Raw genomic sequence first — 19,316 nt, 5'->3', positions numbered from 1 at the left:
ATTTGTAGTCATCATTGCAGGGTAAAATGCGTTTGTTAATCAATATGCACCGTTGAAATTATGAGAATGAGAAAAGGGGAAAGAGGGAAAGTGTAAAAGAGTCACCAGTGGTCTCCCAGTGTCCCCTCCTGTACAGTGTGACATCAGTGTGGCACTCGGGTCACGACTGACATGGAGTTGAAGAAGGTTCCTTCTGTGTTCTGTGAGGTGGATGCGTCATCCTATGAATGCACCCTCACCAGTGGATGTCATTTAATGGATTTGATCCTGTTAGACAGGGGTACTCAACTGGCGGCCCGCTGGCATTTATTTTGTGGCCCGCGTCATGCTAAATATGAATGTATTTTTATTAGAATTTGCACCTTATCTCGCCATGGTACAGTGTATTTTGTGAATCAGAGGCTGTTCTTTGATGTCCTGCAAACCTAACCTCCTCCATTACCCAGCGTACACCGAGTTTGTCGATAAGTAGGCCTAAAAGTCATTCTAACCCTTTTAAACCGGCTGTGTCGTCGCCGACACATACCAGCAAGCTGTATTCATTTTACCGTAACTCTTCAACCGTTTGCACTATCAAAACCATTCAAATTGCCCCTGACAGTAGACAACATGCGCTTTTTGGCAATATATGGCTTATTACGGTAATGTCATGCTTTCCGTCAGCAAATGACAGCAGCTTTCTGGCAGAGCGGGAAGGAAGGATCTGAACAGAGATACGAAGCGCGGCAGGTTGGAGTGTTTTGGATTGCATAAAATAATAAAAGAAACGAACAAATACATGGCGAAAGAAGTGGTAGACAGCAGAAGGGGGGATTGGGATTATTTTTAATGAAACTTGGGAGGCGGATGGCCGTCCGTTACTCTTTCACGTATTTTAGCATGCGGTGTGCGCATGTGTATGTGTGCGTGCCTATGTATGCATGCATTTGTGTGTGTGTGTGCGCGTGTATGAAAAAAAGTGTCCTAAGTGAAAACCGTGCAACCCAATGTCACAAAAAAGTTAATTTTTCAACTTTAAAGTGTTAGTTCCTTTCATTCGTGATTTTTCTGTTTTTTTCTAAATAAAAATCAGTACATTTATTTGCCTAATAATAAAATGACTGCCTTTTTATTAATTATATCAAAGTCATATCATGATTCCTGGATTTGTTATCCCCTGATTTAAGAACTCTTAGAAGCATTTTACACCCAATCATTTCAGATATTTATGATTATGATATGATTTTTTTTATTCGCACACATGCTACTAAATACATTTTACAGTTCGTACACATCTAGGGGCTGTTTACATGACACTGTTTTCAACCAAAAATGTAACTTTTTATGCGTTTTGGCAGTTCATTTACACGACAACAGCGTTTTGTGTGCCTGAAAACGCGAACTTTTGAAAACGGGTTTCAAAGTGCACGTTTTTAAAAACGGTCTCCATGTAAACAATAAAAACGTGAATCTGTGAAAACGATGACGTCATGCACATGCATATTAAATGTTCAGTCTATAGGTTTTCATCGCCATCTAATGGCCTGGCAGCAGAATGCAGCGTTTTATTCGTTTTCGCGGATCCGTGTGAATGGGGATCGTTTTGGCAATGGTGTCGTCGCAGAAAACTCAAAGGAAAACTTTCTCCGTTTTAAGCATATAGTTGTCCGTATGAAAACAGTCATGTAAATGGCCCCTTAAAATAGGCTTGGGGTACGTTTACATGACACCGTTTTCAAATAAAAACAGAACACTTTTTATGCGTTTTGGACATTCATTTGTACAACAACGTCGTTTTGGGGACCCTGAAAATGCAAACCTTTGAAAACGGGTTTCAAAGTGAAACAATACCATTATCATCTCCATGTAAACTATAAAAACGTGAATCTGTGAATACGTGTTCAGTACAAAGAAAAAACTTTCCGTTTTTAGTACATCGTTGTCGTGTAGACATACCCTTAAGGCCTGTTCACACCGGGACGAATTTCGCGCGCGATATTCGCCGACAACAAAGGGCGCCAATGTGAGTGTGCACACGGGCGCGAAAAACGCCACGCATAAAAGCATAATTTTTTAAAAAACGCCTCGGGTTAGTTTTTTTGGTTTGATGCGCCGAGTCAAAAACTATCCGACCAATGAGATTGGCGCTTTTGTTCACGTGTCTGGAGCTTCTGAAGTTACAGTAAAACACAACTTGGGGCGCTCAAACACAAAACGGTCTTGCCGAGCACACATACGTAACGGCGAAGAAGATATACACCAAGTAGCGTCTACACTGCCGGGAAGAAATAAGACGAGGAAGATGCAAGGCAAGATTAATGTAGAGTTGCTGCTCTCGTTGGTGTCGGAACATAAAGAACTATATGACAAACGCGACAGCGACTACAAAAATCTTGATAAAAGAGAACTGTTATGGAGTGGTTTCTGTTTTACATTAAGCGGCATCTAATGTCAGGGAATGAATTTGCATGTTCACTCGGCTCATCGTCAGCGAAAATCGCTTGGGTGTGAACACAAAAAACGCGCTGAAAAACGCTGGCGAATAACGTGCGCCAATATTCGTCCCGGTGTGTAGGGCCCTTTAGTCGCAAATGTGAGTGAAACGCACACTGTCAAGCACTGTCACTTTTCTATTCTACGTTCACTTTTCTGTTCCATTCGTTCTTTTATACAGAACAAAGCAATCGAGTCACATAAATATGTGCTGTGCACTTTCCTCTCAATAACAAACACACAACAAAAATAAGCCATGTAAAAACTGCAGCTAAATTTGGTTGTCACATCACCTTTTAGTGCTTAATCCTGTTCTGTACACACACAGTCCAGTCATTTACAGGAGTGACAACCACATTCAGCCGAATTAACTCCTGAAAAATGCGGCCACTTACACACTGTAAATTTTCAGGAGTAACAACTTCATTTAAATGCAGGAGCGAGTCCCCTAAATTATCGTTCCCTGTGTGTACGGAATATGACTCACTCCTGAAACTGCGATATACTGGTAATCATGTTTGGTATATGCTATTTTGACTAAAGTAATATTACAGTGACAAAAGACTCGTTGTGCTCAATTTTAACTAAAGCACAGTAGACGGAGGAGTCGTGTTTTGTTCATGCTTATAGGCTACTTCACAGAGCGCACTGGCAGTGTTGCCATGTCCACTTATTATAGCAGTTTTTGAGGTTGTTTTTTAAGCTTCCCGTCTGTATGTGCTGCCAGACATACTCTGTATTCGTGACTGTATTAATGTTGCCAGATCTTGCAAGCAAATCAGCTAACAAGCACAAGTCCATTAAAAAACGAAATAAATGGAAATGCTTTATACTAAAAATAAGAACGAAATATCGCAAATTCGATCGCTGTAAGAGCCAAGATTAAACAAAAAAAACCAATAATGCTTATAGTAAGTGGGCATGGCAACACTGCAAGACTGGAGAGCAAAACCAGGACTGAATGCAATGGGGATACCACCTGGGAAGTAAGAGGGTAATAAAGAAAACAAATAAAAGATAAAAAATAACAGGCAAAGAATCCTACGCAACATTGCAAAACACGAGACAGGATGAGGCTGGGTAACTGCTTGCATGAGACACAAACAACAATCTGGCATAAGACAGCACACAAGAGGGAACTAAATAGGGAAGGAAGGATTTAACTGATACTGAACAGAAGTGAAACAATAATGAGGTAAGAAATGGAATAACAAGGTGGTGGGATCAGATGCCATGATGACAGCGAAGCACATGGTGAACTGTGTTCGTTTTGGGGCACATGAGTTCGGTTTGACAAACTCACAACAGAGAGATTTATTTGGTTTAATAAAAAAATAACAGAAGCATGCTGAATGGATTCCGGCATGAATCTCTGGTTTCAACATCTCTGTGCTCTGATAAGAATGTGACATGTAGCTAAAGTTAACTTTATTTTAAGAAAAACACACAAAAAAACATTATTTACCCATTTGCATCTTCAAAGCATTCGTTAAACATTTTTCCTGTGTTAATGTCAATGTTTATGACATGTTGACTGTCCGACTTCTTGACAGTTGGGTAGATTTCCTCTTGTAATTTTACAATTTTCTTCTCTTCAACAGTTATATTTCGTGTTTCAGCATAACCTGAAACAAATTTTTGCGCAGTAATAAACTATGATAAATTACTTCAAACACAGTTTATAGCAGAATCATGAGGTACAAGCAAACTTGACTTAGGGACAATTCATACAGAACGCATATTTTAGTTTGATAAACTTGAGATGCAGGTCAGTGGAATGAAAAAATAATAATAACTAGGGCTGTCAAACGATTAATCGCGATTAATCGCATCCAAAATAAAAGTTTGTGTTTACATAATTTATGTCTGTGTACGGAGTATAATTATTTTCTATATATAAATACACACACATGCATATATATATTTAAGAAAATGTGTTATTTATATATACAATATTTATATATAATATAAATTATATATAATATAAATATATATATATATACACAATATATACATGCAAATATTTCTTAAATATATACATGCATGTGTGTGTATTTATATATAGAAAATAATTATACACCGTACACACACATGTATTATGTAAAAACAAACTTTTATTTTGGATGCGATTAATCGTTTGACAGCCCTAATAATAACGCAAGGTCTAGAAATGCATTTTTTAAAAGTTATTTTTTAACTTGGTAAATGGACTGCATTTATATAGCGCTTTGACAGACCTATGGCCACCAAAGCGCTTTACAATATTGCCTCACATTCACCCATTCACTCACTCATTCATACACCGACGGCGGTGTCAGCCATGCAAGGCGATCCAGCTCGTTGGGAGCAGCTGGGGTTAGGTGTCTTGCTCAAGGACACCTCGACACTTGGTCAGGTGGAACCGGGGATTGAACCACCAACCTTCCGGTTTGTAGCAACCTACATGAACCACTGAGCCACTGCCGCCCCTTAACTTATCTTGAGCACCACATTTTTAAAGTGCCGTGTCATGCACAAGACGCTGCAAAAGACACGGTACGCGAGCGCAACAGTCAAGCCTGCCTGGAGTGTACATGGAAAAACCATGGAAAGAAAAACTATGGAAAAGCAGTGCAGTGTAATAGAAAAAGAAAAAAAAACACTCTCAATGTGAGTGTTCCTTATCCACCTCATTTTTCAGGTAAGAGAGGGTGCGGTCAATTGAATAAAAAAAAAAAAAAAAGATTTAAAAATGACGCCAGAATTGTAATTTTTGAGTATTACTTGAACAAAAATTTTTTTTTTTCAAATTAGACCTGAGCAACAGTTGCACAATATTTGCTATAGTCGCATTATAGTGAGTTAAGGGACCAAAACTAATAGGTTCTCGATTTACACTGATCGACTGATCTGTGTTCCAGTGTTTCTATCGATTTTAATTGCCTGTCAATCACTTGCCATCCACAGCTGGTATCTTGAAATGCCCTCAGGAAATAGTCGATAGATTGGATTAAACTCCCACTACCCAGGAGACAGCTAATGCACTGATACTGAATGCTGTTAAACACATAGACACACGCACACACAATCGACACAGCTGTTTAACACAGACTCTGCCTAGTATCAACAAGATTTAATTTAAAAAGCAGGAAGGGGCTTGGAAGAAATAAAGGCCTGCTGTGAAAAACAAAACAAAAAAAAAAACGTATACATCCTGTAGAAACTAGCAGTAACAATGACAGCGAAGCAAAGCTAAAGAAGGAGACAAATATGCCAGCGTTTGTAACCACAGGACTGTGGTGTCTTTGGGTGTGATTTGAGGGTTTGATTTGAGGTAAGGCCCAGTCGGCGTGTCAGCCGTTGCTATGGTTACTAGGATATTACCTTCCGCTCACAGTAAGTAGGATTCATGAGGCTTATAGAAAGATGATCAAAATGGAACAAGCTCAAATCGGCTCGCTTGGCTCCAGTGTGAACGCAGAAAGTGGCATGATGATGAATAGAAGATTCCTACATTTGAGCCGGTGCTTTTGTTTCCCCACTGGTCACTAATCCCACAATTGCCCAAAATCTGCAGAAACCTTTATGAAATTCTGTATGAAGGTGTTTCACAGTGTTATCTGAATTTCAGTACAGCTGAACAGCATATTCGTTGACCCTTTCAGTTTTGTTGAAATAGCTAAAAGAAAAAATATTAGAGTATCGTTCTTTACAGTCCGATAATGGAAAGAAGAATTCTCACCTTTCCCGGCATTTTGGATCAATAATAGTACTTATTTGGTTGCATAATTTTTGTAATAGTCTTAAAATACTGCCTTCACAGGCAGTTCATCACTGTTTTCTGCAGAACTGCTTAATAGATGAAATGAACTAATTTAATAATTGATGATCTTTACAATGGAACTGAATCAACACTGAACTGACTGAACAATAACACTATTTTCTTTTACAGCTGCTGGTACGACTGTACTCTGTTTGCATCATTGAATCATTTTCCTGTTATCACCGTAAAGCTGCTTTGAAACAATCTGTATTGTATAAAGCGCTACATAAATAAAGGTGACTTGACTTTTGAAAAGAGCTTCTGATTATCCTGTAGAAATGTGACAGTTGAAACACTCCTCTGCTTTTCTTTATTTTTTTTTCTCTTTCTGTCTATTCTATTGTTCTGGAACCCACTCATCATTGGCCTTTTTCCATCTACAGCCACTACTGTGCTCTCTTCATTCATTCTACACCATTTCTTGTTGCCTGAAGCAAAGTCAATGATTCACTATCTATGCAATTGTCATCGTAAATAGCTTTTCCACAAACCTCGCACATTACTGGTCTCCATTCATTTCATTTACCTGAAGTCGAACATGAATCTGACAGCACCTTATCAACTCATATCATTCTGTATAGTGTATTTTGAAATGATCTCTTAAACCTGGCATACACATAGCATAGCACATTATCAATCTGTATTATTCAAATAGATAAAATGATTGTAAGGCTGCATAAATTAGGTCAAACAGAACCCGGAACACTTATAACACCTCATGTACTTGTTACATTGTAAGAAGAATGGCATGTACACTAATATTAGTCTGTCTCATCCTTATCCCGACGTTACCGTAGTCAACCGGATCCGGTCCGTATCCAGATTAGATGGTGGACCTTCACCTAGATATGACCACAACACACCGTGTCTACTAGACAATCCCCTGTGAAGGTCTCGTCGACACAACAGCCATCAGCACAGATCCTCAGCAAAGACCACAAGAACCAGACAGATCCTCCACACACACCCTATGACCAGCTTCAGCCATACTGGCGTGATGAATCAATCTTCAAGCAAATGGAACTGGATGAGTACTTCTCCCAATCCCGATCTGAACTCTGACTTGTGATGCAGCCTGAATCATAATGACAACGTGTTCGTTCGTTGGCCAGAAGAGAACTGACCCCCCATCTGAGACTGGTTGCTCCCAATGTATTTTTCTCCATTTTGTCACCGGCTGGAGTTTGGGTTCTTTGCCACCGTCACTTCTGGCTTGCTTAGCTGGGGACACTTAATATTCAACAATATTATTCATCTGACTACCGACGCTGTTGTTTGAGAACTGAACTGAGCTGGATAATGACTTTTTTCTTTTCTTTTTTTGCAGAACTGCTTTATAAATTAAATGAACTAATTCAATAATTGATGATCTTTACAAAGGAGCTGAATCAACACTGAATTAACTTCAGCTGAAATGTAAAATTTTCCTGTTATCACTGTAAATCTACTTTTAAACAATCTGTATTGTATAAAGCGCTATATAAATAAAGCTGTCTTGACCTACTGTAGGGGTGGGTGATATAATATTTGAGTATTGTTCTTTATAGTCCAATAATGGACAGAAGAATTCTCACCTTTCCTGGAATTTTGGATTAATTATTTTACTAATTTGGTTGCATACCTTTTGGAATAGTCAACACTGCCTTCATAGGCAATTCAACAATTCATAAATGTTTTAAGCAATGAAAGAAAACTAATTTCGCAATATGTGCGCAGTATCTAAGGAGATGGCTTATGTGTGCTGTCTGAGAGACGTGCTTTTTGCTGCTTTATTAGGCTTGAACGCTTAAATACACATACTTATGTAACAAAATGCACATCTTTGCAAATATCTTCATATTCAGTCATTTATGTCTTAAGTGAATGTAAACAGTTGAGAAAGAAAATGCATGTGTAGTGGACATGTGGATCCGTGCATTCGGCCTTAAAGTGACAGCAGCCTAATATACCTGCTGCCGTCTGTGTCATTAATGTTAATCAAACAACAAAAGAGAGAAAAGTCTCACACTGTGCTTGACGGGATCACTTTTGTAACTAAAAATAAATGTATATTTAATTTACAGTGAAGACTTTGCAGTGTTTTTTATACATTTGATTACTTTATACAATTGATGTATTTATGTTTGTTCTAGTGTAGTTTTTGTCCTATTGTTTGTAATTAGTTTCTTTGTTCTTATTTTTATCACTTTCAGTGAGTTTTTTTTTTCTTTTATGATATTGAAATTGGTGACAAGAATTATGAAATTGTAATGGTACCAAACATTTTGATATCATAAAAAACTAAATAACTATATAATGATATATATTGTTATCGTGAAATAAAATGACTCATATCATGATATAAGATTTTAGTCATATGATATGACCTACCCCTAATCTACTGTGGACTAAGTGTGACTTCTTGATTCCATAGTCAATAGGCCCTATCATACAGTGCCAGGCACGACGCAAATGTTTTTTGCTAGTTTCAGCCCGGTGCAGTTATCATTTTCACGTCCTGCTCCACGTTGTTTAAATAGCAAGTGCATTTGCGGCCATTTGTGTGCCCATGTTCTGAAAACGACCAGTCTGAAAACACACAAAAAATATTGCGCCATTGACTTTAGACCAGGTTTCGGTTGGTCAATATTGACAAACTGAAACCTGGTCTAGTCAATGGAGCGATATTTTTTTTTGTTATTTAAAAAGCACGATAGTAATGTGCGCCTATAGGTGGGTCCACAACACAAGTACACTTTGTCCCGTAGATGTTTGCTTCCTCACGCACAAGCAAATCCGTTTCCTCGCTAGAAGCGTTTAGTTTTTCCGCTTGCAAATTCCACCATGTAAATAGTGAATCCGCCATGGCGTGAGCGCAACTGGCTTTTAATGGGAACGGGAGATGAGACTCTGATTGGTTTATTGCACATTATGCCCAAAACACACCCATTACTCATTAAGAGAATAGGGACAACCCTTTTAGAACATTTGTCGGGCACACAGACCATTATTCCCATCATTAAACTAGCAAAAGTGGATTTGAACACGCCCTAAGTGCACTTTAGACCATGCGCTTAGATTGTTAAAATAGGCCCCAATGCGTTTCATGTCAATGTAGGCAACCCTCTGACTTGAGTTTGAAATGTACACATTTCTGCAGCAGGTCTAATAAAAAAATCTTCTAACTGAAGGATGATTTGCAAATTCACACCCTCTCAGATAAATCACTGTCACTTTTCCTCAGGAAGCCTGACAGGTGTTTTTCTGGTTACTGCAGATGCTTTCTAGACCAGTTTCAAGCAATTTGAAATAACACATAATTACTCTTTCTTTCAAGCCGACTCTCGCAGAGTGCTTTGGGTTTAGTCATCTATACCAAAAAAAGAAAAGCATGGCAAAAATCTGATTACAGAGCCAATATATATATATATATAATTATATCAATTATATCCTGTATCAGATACTAGTTTGCACTTCCTTGACAATGAACAGACTTGCATAAATCTTCCCTGCTTACCTGACAAGCATTATACAGCAGCTGGTGCTCAAACTTCTTAATTCCAAGAATCTGTTGGAACATCTCATACAGCTGGTCCTTGCTGAGAATGAGCTCAGAGGCAGCGCTGGCTGTCATGCGCTGCTGTTGCTTGCGTGGGTCTTCCTCTCCCCTGTAGATGGTATCAAACTTGGCCATCCACGAGCTGAGGACCGTCTCCTTGCTCAAACCATCGATCTCGGGCAGGCTGCGGACACGCTTCTCAATATGCTTCTTGAAGACCTCACGGGAGTCACTGGCCGAGCAACCGCCGCTTTGGACCATGCGTGATACACGGTCGCTTTTAAGGAAAATCTGTGATCAAAGATAAATCTAGTTACAGTAATAAACCAGGCATTTATTTGATATAAAATACAGTAAAACAGTAATATTGTGAAATTACAATGTAAAACAACTGTTTTCTATTTTAGTGTATTTTTCAGCAGCCATTATTCCAGTCTTCATTCTAAAATGCTGTTTTGGTGCTCAAAAACATTTCTTATTATTATCAATGCTGAAATCAATTGCCCTGCTTAATATTTTTGTGGAAACCATGATACTTTTTTATATACTGTACATTTTTGAGGATTTTTTGATGACTAGAAGGTTCAAAACAACAGCATTTATTTGAAATAGAAAGCTTTAGGACCATTATAAATGTCTTTACTATCTTTTGATCAATTTAACGTATTCTTGCTGAATTATTATTTCTTCAAAAAAAAATTCTTATTTCAGTAAACACAAAAGCTAAAGAGACATTCGCGAATAAAAAAATAGATACTCACAAACAGATACTATATTCGTCAGAGGAAGTTACCATAGCAACAGCAATCTGCTTGAGGCTCATTATTGAATATATGTTGTTATTGTCATTTTTAATAGATTTATATATCATGTAGTGTTCTGTTTAAAAATTCACATTATATTCAGATTTACATATTCTCAATTTGGGTTGTACTAAAATGAACCTCAACATTCATTTGTGCCACAATAATTTCCTTTATATGTATACAAATGCATATTGTATATACATTTTCAGATGAATTTTGTGGTATAATGCTTTGTGGTATAAAAACAAACAACCCCCAAAGTGTAAATAGACTCAGATTCAAGTGTGATCTAAACTCAGAAAATCAGAGGCTAAGACTGTTTCTCTCCATTCCAAGCATAGCAATTTTTCTGGCAGCAAAAGTATTGGCTGCAGGTCAGCGCAACCTTGTTAAATGGTGATCAAGACACTTGAAAAATACTTTGTCTTAAATTAGACAAGATTGTTGCTGTGTCACACAGTCGAGTCCTGATTCATAACGAGACAAAATTGGTGTGAATCTGGCAGTGCAGAACCTGACTGAAGAATGTAGAAGGGTTTAAGGTTATATTTATTTAATAATCTATTCTTTCCCCCTTTTAATTTCTCTATTCTCTCACCATTCACCTCTCATATTTTTTTACCTCAGTCTACCTCTCTTCAGTGGACACAATTCCCTTAACGTGCCTGGATAAGCAGGGGAGATGAGTTGACAGAGAGGGAACATCCAGCACAAATTCAATAAGAGTTTCAGGGTTTAATTGAATTGAAAAAGCTGGCTTTGGCTGTGACTGAATACAAAGGCATTTCGGTCATTAGTTTCACCTCATTAAATTACCACCCATACTGAGAGCAATCTCCTTTACGCCCATTACTCTAGCCTGTGCTGCAATTTATTCCCAATTCACCTTTTCTAGGTCATAAAAGATTATATATCACCTTAAATACCATTATGTATCACTTTGAGATTACTTATTTACCAGCAAGGCAAAGTTTTATAAAATCCTTTGCAAGGATTTATTTCCTCTTCATTTTGGGCTGAAGTAACTTGAAACATTTATTAACAGGTTGATTGCAACAGTTTGCTTGTGTATTCAATACATGCACATATATGGATTACTCTGCTCATCAAATCAGCATAAAGCAAACAGCTTAACATTTCTAAACAATCCCCTTTAAACTGCATTATATTAATGGGAGATACAAAGGATTCGGTTAGATGTCCTCAAAAGTCAACAAGTGGTACCTAACCAAGACTTCCAGCACCATTCAAAAGCACTTTTGCCTGTTTAAATATAATGTGGTTTAAAAAGGCATTTCTTTGCTGTTTGTGTTTTGCTAACTTTCATTCGGCCTGGACTCTATAATGACACTTATTGGTTTGAAACATCATGAAAAGGCATTTTTATTTGCTAATGCCATTGCAAAAATACCCTATTTTCATGCATATTTTTCACCTACTGTAGTATTTATTTTTAAGTAACTATTAACTATTACTTAAATTAATATGGGGGTTACAAAGATAAAGTGAGCACTAGACCTATCCCTTTAAGAGAGATCTGATACATTCTGTACACTACCATTCAAAAGTAAGTTTTTTTTTTTTTAAACTGAAATCAATCATTATTATATTTCTGAAGGATTATCATGTGACACTGAAGACTGGAGTAATGACTGCTGGAAAATTAAGCATTGCTATCACAGGAATAATATATAATATATAATATAATATATATATATATATATATATATATATATATATATATATATATATATATATATATATATATTTTTTTTTTTTTTTATTTTTTTTTTAAGTTTTTAAGTTTTTAAGTTTTTAAATTGTAATCATATTTCACAATTACTGATTTTTCTGTGTTATTGATCAAATAAATGTAGCCTTGGTGAGAATACTTCTTTCAAAAACATTTATAAAAATCTTACCGACCCCAACTTTTGAACAGCATTGTATGGGTTGGGTTTAACATGAGCTAGTTTGAGATCCACTGGAAGTGTAAGTCCAGACTTGTTGCATTGATGAATAAAATGAGCCTAACCTCATAGTAGCTTTGGACAGCGTTGATGAAGGCCTCATCGGCTACAATCTGAGTATCTCCATTCAGGAAGGCCAGGAAACGATCTTTCACTGTCTGAAGGTGCTGCTTGCTGATCTGAAATGAGACAGAAATTGAAATATATTACTGAATTTCACTTCATGTGACAATTAAAAAACAATGCAATGTTGTTATTTGGTGACCAGGACAAGATTCACAAAAAAAATCTTCTTAAGAAAGAAGTTAAGAAAATTTTTAAGATAAATTCCAAAGTTTGTAAGAATGTTCCAAAGTGCATTTCTTCAAATATTTTCTTAAGCACATCTAATTTGATATAATAGTTAAAAAGAATTTTATTCTGAATGTTTTGGGAATCCGGCCCAAGATAATTACTCAGCAAATGTTCCATTTGAATCCATCAGTGGAAGTTGGAATAAGTTTTCATTCTGCCTTGACCTAAGATCAGTTTGACTTTCACTTAATGGTATAATTAGCGTTTGATGAACAGATGAATGTGGCCCTTGAGCTGCAAAAAAAAAAAGAAGCCAAGCCTCACTTAACAGTAACAGATTTTTTCCCCAGTAAGTATTAGACCTCTTGCCAATTTTACATTGCAAAAACAGATCATATTTCAGCCAAGAGACCACATAAAACCTCTAGACGACTGAAGATGAGAGACACTGACCATCTCAAAACATCTTTATCCATCTGGATAGAGACTCGATTTGAAAGAAATGTGAAACAAGCATCTACATTACAGTGATTGCCCACAGAGTGCTACAGCTCTACAGCTGCTAATGAGTTTTGCTCATTATATGGATATGAAACCATGATCTTTGTGTTTGGAAGCTTGGCTTTTTAACAGTTAAGCCTATTTTTTTTCTTCTTCTTAATATTTTCAAAGCTCTTTTCTGTTCTGCTTAGCCGGTATTCATGTTCCATTTGTGACACTGAGGTGTTCTCCACTTCGCCCATATTCGCAACACACAAATTATTAAGAGGCTGAGAGCAGACTGAATCTCTTTTCTCATAACCGAGTCAAGGAATTGATAATTATAGAGCTTATCCTGCGTTCCTCTCCTCCCTTGTGTGTTTTTCTCCCTTCCATAAGAATTTAAAAGTAAAATAAGCCATTTGGTAAAAAATGTGGACTTTACAGTTAAATAGGGATAAGAAATTAGATGAATTTGATCAGTTTTTGTGCATAAGAGAGAGTTCTGGCTTTGTGAACCCACCTTGTGGATGAAATGATTCATAACAAAAGAAAAATAACATACTGACAACAGCCATATGACTCATTGCTTAGTCCTTTGTGATACTTTAAAGGTTAGTTACACAGTTGGCCAAGTTACCTTGATATAAGTGGTACAAAATAAAAAGATAGAAATGATAGCACAGTAGTTGTACTATGATATGACAACCTGAAACAACCTGAAATGTTCAAAAGAGCATGTAGTAATGAAAGGGTATCCTTCACACCATTGTTCTAAAGCATTATGGATAATTTTTTACAATTAATCCACTCATAATCCATTTTACTTTTGAAATGTGACGTATTTCCAAGTGCAACATGATATTGGACTAATTGGAAAACGTGGTTGAGACTGAAAATGTGTTATTTTGATTGAAACAAATATATTTTAACAACGTAAATCAACAAATCGTTTACAAGACAGGACTGCATTAAAAAATAAAATGGTGTCCATTTATATTTCATGATGACTTTAAAAAGATGCTTTGCAATGGTTACAGTTTCATTTGGTCTGTCTTTATTCAATACAAATATGCACACACTGTGAATTGTTAATCAGAGGATCAATGTAAACATGATTTCCTTTTAATTTCACCATTGATTTAACTCAATGAGATACGGCATTTAGTTAATTTTCTATTGATTGTCACACCTGTCCAGTAAACAGCAGCAGGCCTTTGATATTTTAGTGTCCCCTCCTCCAGGGTCTCAAGCCATATGGTCTCTGTTTTCCGCAATGAGATCTGTGTGTGTGTGTGTGTGTGTGTGTGTGTATGTGTGTGTATGTGTGTGTGTGTGTGTGTGTGTGTGTGTGTGTGTGTGTGTGTGTGTGTGTGTGTGTGTGTGTGTGTGTGTGTGTGTGTGTGTGTGTGTGTGTGTGTGTGTGTGTGTGTGTGTGTGTGTGTGTGTGTGTGTCTTTATTTGAATGTTGGACATCCTTTTAAAATCCCAGGTGTTCCTCCTCATGGAGTATGTTGTCATGGTCACTGAGAGTACACATGAACACACCCTTTACCCCATTATCCCCTCTCAGGTTATCAGTATGACCTCATAACTATGAGAGGCAGCTGCATTATCTCTATTACTCCCATGGTAACTGCAGGAGTGATTATAGTGGATAGGCTGTTGATGAAGAGCAATTAAAGCGTATCCTCTAAACACTCATCGTAATGTTCTCTCTACGCCACCATGACAATGGCGCACAAATGTTGAGGATCCTACATGGACCCTTTCACAGACTGTGATGACAATTTAATCAGCATTGTAAATCCTAAAAAGTTTTTTTATATATACATATATATTTTTTTTTTAAGTAAGTACATTTATAAAACTATATTTTGTATTATATTACCTTTGTATCCAATTTTAAAAAAAAATACTAGCCTAGTTCTTAAGAAAGAATCCAAAGAAGTTGGTAATTCTTCAAAAATTCTTCAGAAGTTCTCAAATATTTTCTTAAGAACATCACATTTTAGCAGTTAAGAAGAATTTAAATGTTTTGGGAATCCGGCCCTAGAGAATTACTCAGTTAACGCTGCTGTGAGGGTGTTTCTAATACAGCGGCTGTGGGAGTGACGGTAACATTTCTCTCTTTCTCTCTTCTATTTTTTTCCTCTTTTTGAAAGTGTGAAAATGCTATTGTGGAGTTTTTTCTTTTGCTATTTGAGCAAATGGGAACACACCATATATTTAATGTGGTCTCTCATTCACTGCTATAGAAGTTTACCCAACTATGACGACTTCCGTTTCCGAAAAACCCGAAAATGTGAAAAGGGTCAACTGCTAACCTGACTGATAGCATACTAGCATACTATTCCTGAGATTTCTGACACATATGGAAGAAACAATAAGAGTAGAATGTTTATGAGTTTAAGAGTAGAATAATAATATACTATTCTGAATTCAGCTAAAGTATACAATGTATACTAATAATATGCTAACATACTACTGCAATTTCTACAATATATGACAGAAACAATTTAAGAAAATATGCTAATATGCTATTCCTAATTCAGAAGTATACCATGTACACTACTATGATAATATACTAACTATACTAATACACTAACATACAACTTCTGCTATTTGTGCCATATATGGCAAAAATAATAAGAGTAGTATGTTAGCATGCTATTCTGAATTCAGATGAAGTATATGTATACCTAGTAGTGTGCTAATATACTAACATACTACTTCTGCAATTTTTTTGTCATTTATTGCAGAAATAATACAAGAAAAGCAGCAAACTATTCCAAATTCAGCCTAAGTATGTATTCTAGTAGTAGGCTAATATTGCTAGCATACTACTCCCACTATTTCTGGAATATATGGCAAAAATAATAAGAGTATATGCTATCTTGCTATTCTCAACTCAAAGTCAAACAGGTGAGTAAATTTAGACAGAATTTTCATTTGGGTGAACTATCCCTTTAAATTCAGATTAAGTCACACCAAAGTCTTTTTCAAGTCAATTCACTTGGCGGCAGGTGTGTGAAGTAACGAATTACAAATATTCACATTACTGTAATTAAGTCGTTTTATCAGAAATGTTACTTTTTTAATTAGTTTAAAAATTGTGTGCTTTTACTTGAATACATTTTAAGTGATGTAACTGTACTTTTACTACACTATTTCCCCTCTGTTTGTGATTGTTACATGCTTGTTTTAATTGTATTTTTACCCATCAACGTGATTGGCTAGGGAGAGTGTGATCGGTCTTGTGACTTTCGTCAAATCAAATCACTCATAGAAAACTTTAAAAAGATAGTTCACCCCAAAATGAAAATTCTATCATAATTTCTCACCTTCAAGTCATTCCAAACCCACAAGACTTTGGAACACAAATTAAGATATTTTTCGTGAAATCTGAGAGCTTTCGGTCCCTCCATTGACAGCTATTCAACTACCACTTTAACGCTTCAAAAAGTTCATAAAGAGATCGTCAAACTAATCCATAAGAATTGAGCCGTTTAGACCAAATTTTCTGAAGAGACACGATCACTTTATAATATGAACAGATTTAATTTAGGCTTTTATTCATCAACATCAGTTGTGGTAAACAGAAGCTCAAGAATGTTCACTTGACATGCGAGAACAAATGAGGTGTTATGCAGCACGTTTGAGCTTCAGCAAGAACCAATGAGGTTTGCTCTCGCGTGTCATGCAATCAATGTTTATATGTGAATATTATAAAAGACCAAATTTAATCTGTTCATCATATTAAGCAATCAAGTCTCCACAGAAAATTTGGACTAAACCACTGACTTCATATGGATTAGTTTTACGATCTCTTTATGAACTTTTTGAAATGTCAAAGTGGTAGTTGCATAGCTGTTTGGGTAGGCTCTGGCTAAGCTGTGATATAAACAAAACGTTATTGGCTATTTTAAAAAAAAGGGAGGAGCTGGTCGATATGTCCCGCTCTGTCTTCCTGTTTCAGTGGAAATGACATCAAGAATTGAATAATGCTGTGCATTTCAAGGCACTTCAGTGGGCCTTTAATAACTCCCGCAAGTGCCACATTCATGTTGTGGGGAATTCCCACTCCCATTTTTTTACAGAGTGAGTCCATTCAGCTCCAACCCCAATTAAATACCTGAACAGCTAATTAAGGTCTTACTTAGGCATTCCAGAAACTTACAGGCAGGTGTGTTGAGGCAAGTTGGAGCTAAACCATCCAGGACCAAGTTTGGGCACCGCGATATAGAGAGACGCGCAAAGAATATAGTATTCTTCATTCTTTCTGACACATAGTAAAAGAGGATGTGAATAACAGTCTGTACAGTGTTTTGTACATTTTTTAATTGCCGTGTACAGTGTTTATTATAAGGGGGGATGGAATCCGCAGCTCAGTACTCATTACTCATTACTCATGAGTACTAAATAAGCAACTCTTTTACTCTTACTCAAGTAGTTTTTTTGGACAAGTACATTTTACTCTTCTCACAGCACATTTTTTTTAAAGTAATGGTACATTTACTATATATTTTCTCAGTACTCTTTCAAATTCCACCCCATTTTAGTAATGCACTGGAGCAGCTATTTTAAGTCATGCGAGTATAAGAAATTCTGAAATTTCAAAAAACGCTGAATGGTATCATGCACATATACTAAATTTCTTAAAAAGTAAATTTCAATCTGACCGAGCCAAGTGGTTAGTAATAGTGACACTAACCACCATATGGTACAAATCTATACCTTGAATCCAGTGCAAGTCAGTATGAATGAATAAATATATTTCAGTCTTTACTCTGCTTTTCTAAAATATACATAATATAATAAAATATACAGCCTAAGCTGTTGATCTAATGCCATTTGATTTCAACACCACAGCTGGCATTGCAAGCATGATGTATTAAAAATCATATCAGTGTTGAATATCAAAAAGTGTACAGTGTAATGAATGAACAGCCTGTCACCAGAGACTCTCCAAAACGAATGGTCATGGAATTAATGACTGAGCTGAATTTAATTGGAAATCTTTAATGAATCATTCAACTCTTCTGCTCCTCCATCCCTCTCTCCCGTCAGTCCTTTCCTCTTCTTTAATTCTTTGGAAATGACTCATTTCCTCCCTGTAAAGATTAAACTATCATGTTGTTAAACGTTGGGTTATGGCTATTTCACTGCTGTTGGCACACGCTGGTGCAGCTGGAGCAATAAATACAGCTAATGACTCTCACGCTCTCCATGCAGACCCTCCCTTTCTCTATTCGTAAACTGTTATGTTCCGAACTCGGATTCACAGAAGCTAAATAATGTACATTAGTCCAGTTTTGTTACACAGTCTTTTTGTGTGCTAACTGTAAAACTGCTACAGGCTACACACATGCAACCTTAGACCCACCTCACACCTGCCTGTTGCTGGTAACTATAGCAACTGACAAAACACAGACCCTTGTCATTGAATCCATAGGTAGTAATTTACTATCACAGACACACACATGCTAACTACAATACTAGATAATGATGGCAAAGGCTGGGTTGTATCAATCTGCTAAAACCTTACTGGCATCCACAGTGTTTTCCGCCACCGGAGTGGGGGTGGGGACATGTGGGGGGAAGGGAAGCTTATATGATTTAACAGACGACTAGAAAAAGTCCATGTTCTGAGGATGTAAAAAAAAACACTAAGCTAGAGGTTAAAATTGACTCGGAGGACTTTATTAGAGCCGACCTAAGCCCTGCGCACGGATCAGAGTGAGGTTTACACATTTAAATTGATCAACTTCTGCTACGTTTAGGAGGGCACTTGAGAGTTTTTCAGCATGGTCTATATAAATTGTTGATCCTTATTGTGCATTCTCCCATTAAAGTGCCAGTCCTCGATGTGACCTTCCTAGTGCTGAAAGTACATAATTCCAGCAATAGCTCTTCCACAGAGAGCTGTTTTTCACAGAGAAGAGACTCTGCTT

The 19,316-nt window shown here is 36.8% G+C and overlaps 1 protein-coding gene across 2 annotated transcripts in view; it reads right to left on the bottom strand.

Moving 5' to 3' along the window:
- Positions 1-19,316, bottom strand: part of cadpsa (Ca2+-dependent activator protein for secretion a) — a 128,466-nt gene that overhangs the window by 93,220 nt on the left and 15,930 nt on the right. For both annotated transcript variants that reach the window (XM_079857074.1, XM_079857075.1), the window contains exons 3-4: positions 12,654-12,767; positions 9,771-10,103 (exon numbers count right to left, since the gene is read on the bottom strand). In XM_079857074.1, coding sequence (XP_079713200.1) covers positions 9,771-10,103; positions 12,654-12,767 — 447 coding nt within the window. The remainder of the gene's footprint in view (positions 1-9,770; positions 10,104-12,653; positions 12,768-19,316) is intronic.

The sequence above is a fragment of the Squalius cephalus genome, assembly GCF_949319135.1.
Source record: "Squalius cephalus genome assembly, chromosome: 22".
In the NCBI taxonomy this organism is placed as follows: Eukaryota; Metazoa; Chordata; class Actinopteri; order Cypriniformes; family Leuciscidae; genus Squalius; species Squalius cephalus.
Note: the sequence above shows the minus strand (reverse complement) of the source record. Positions and strands in the feature narration are given on the sequence as shown.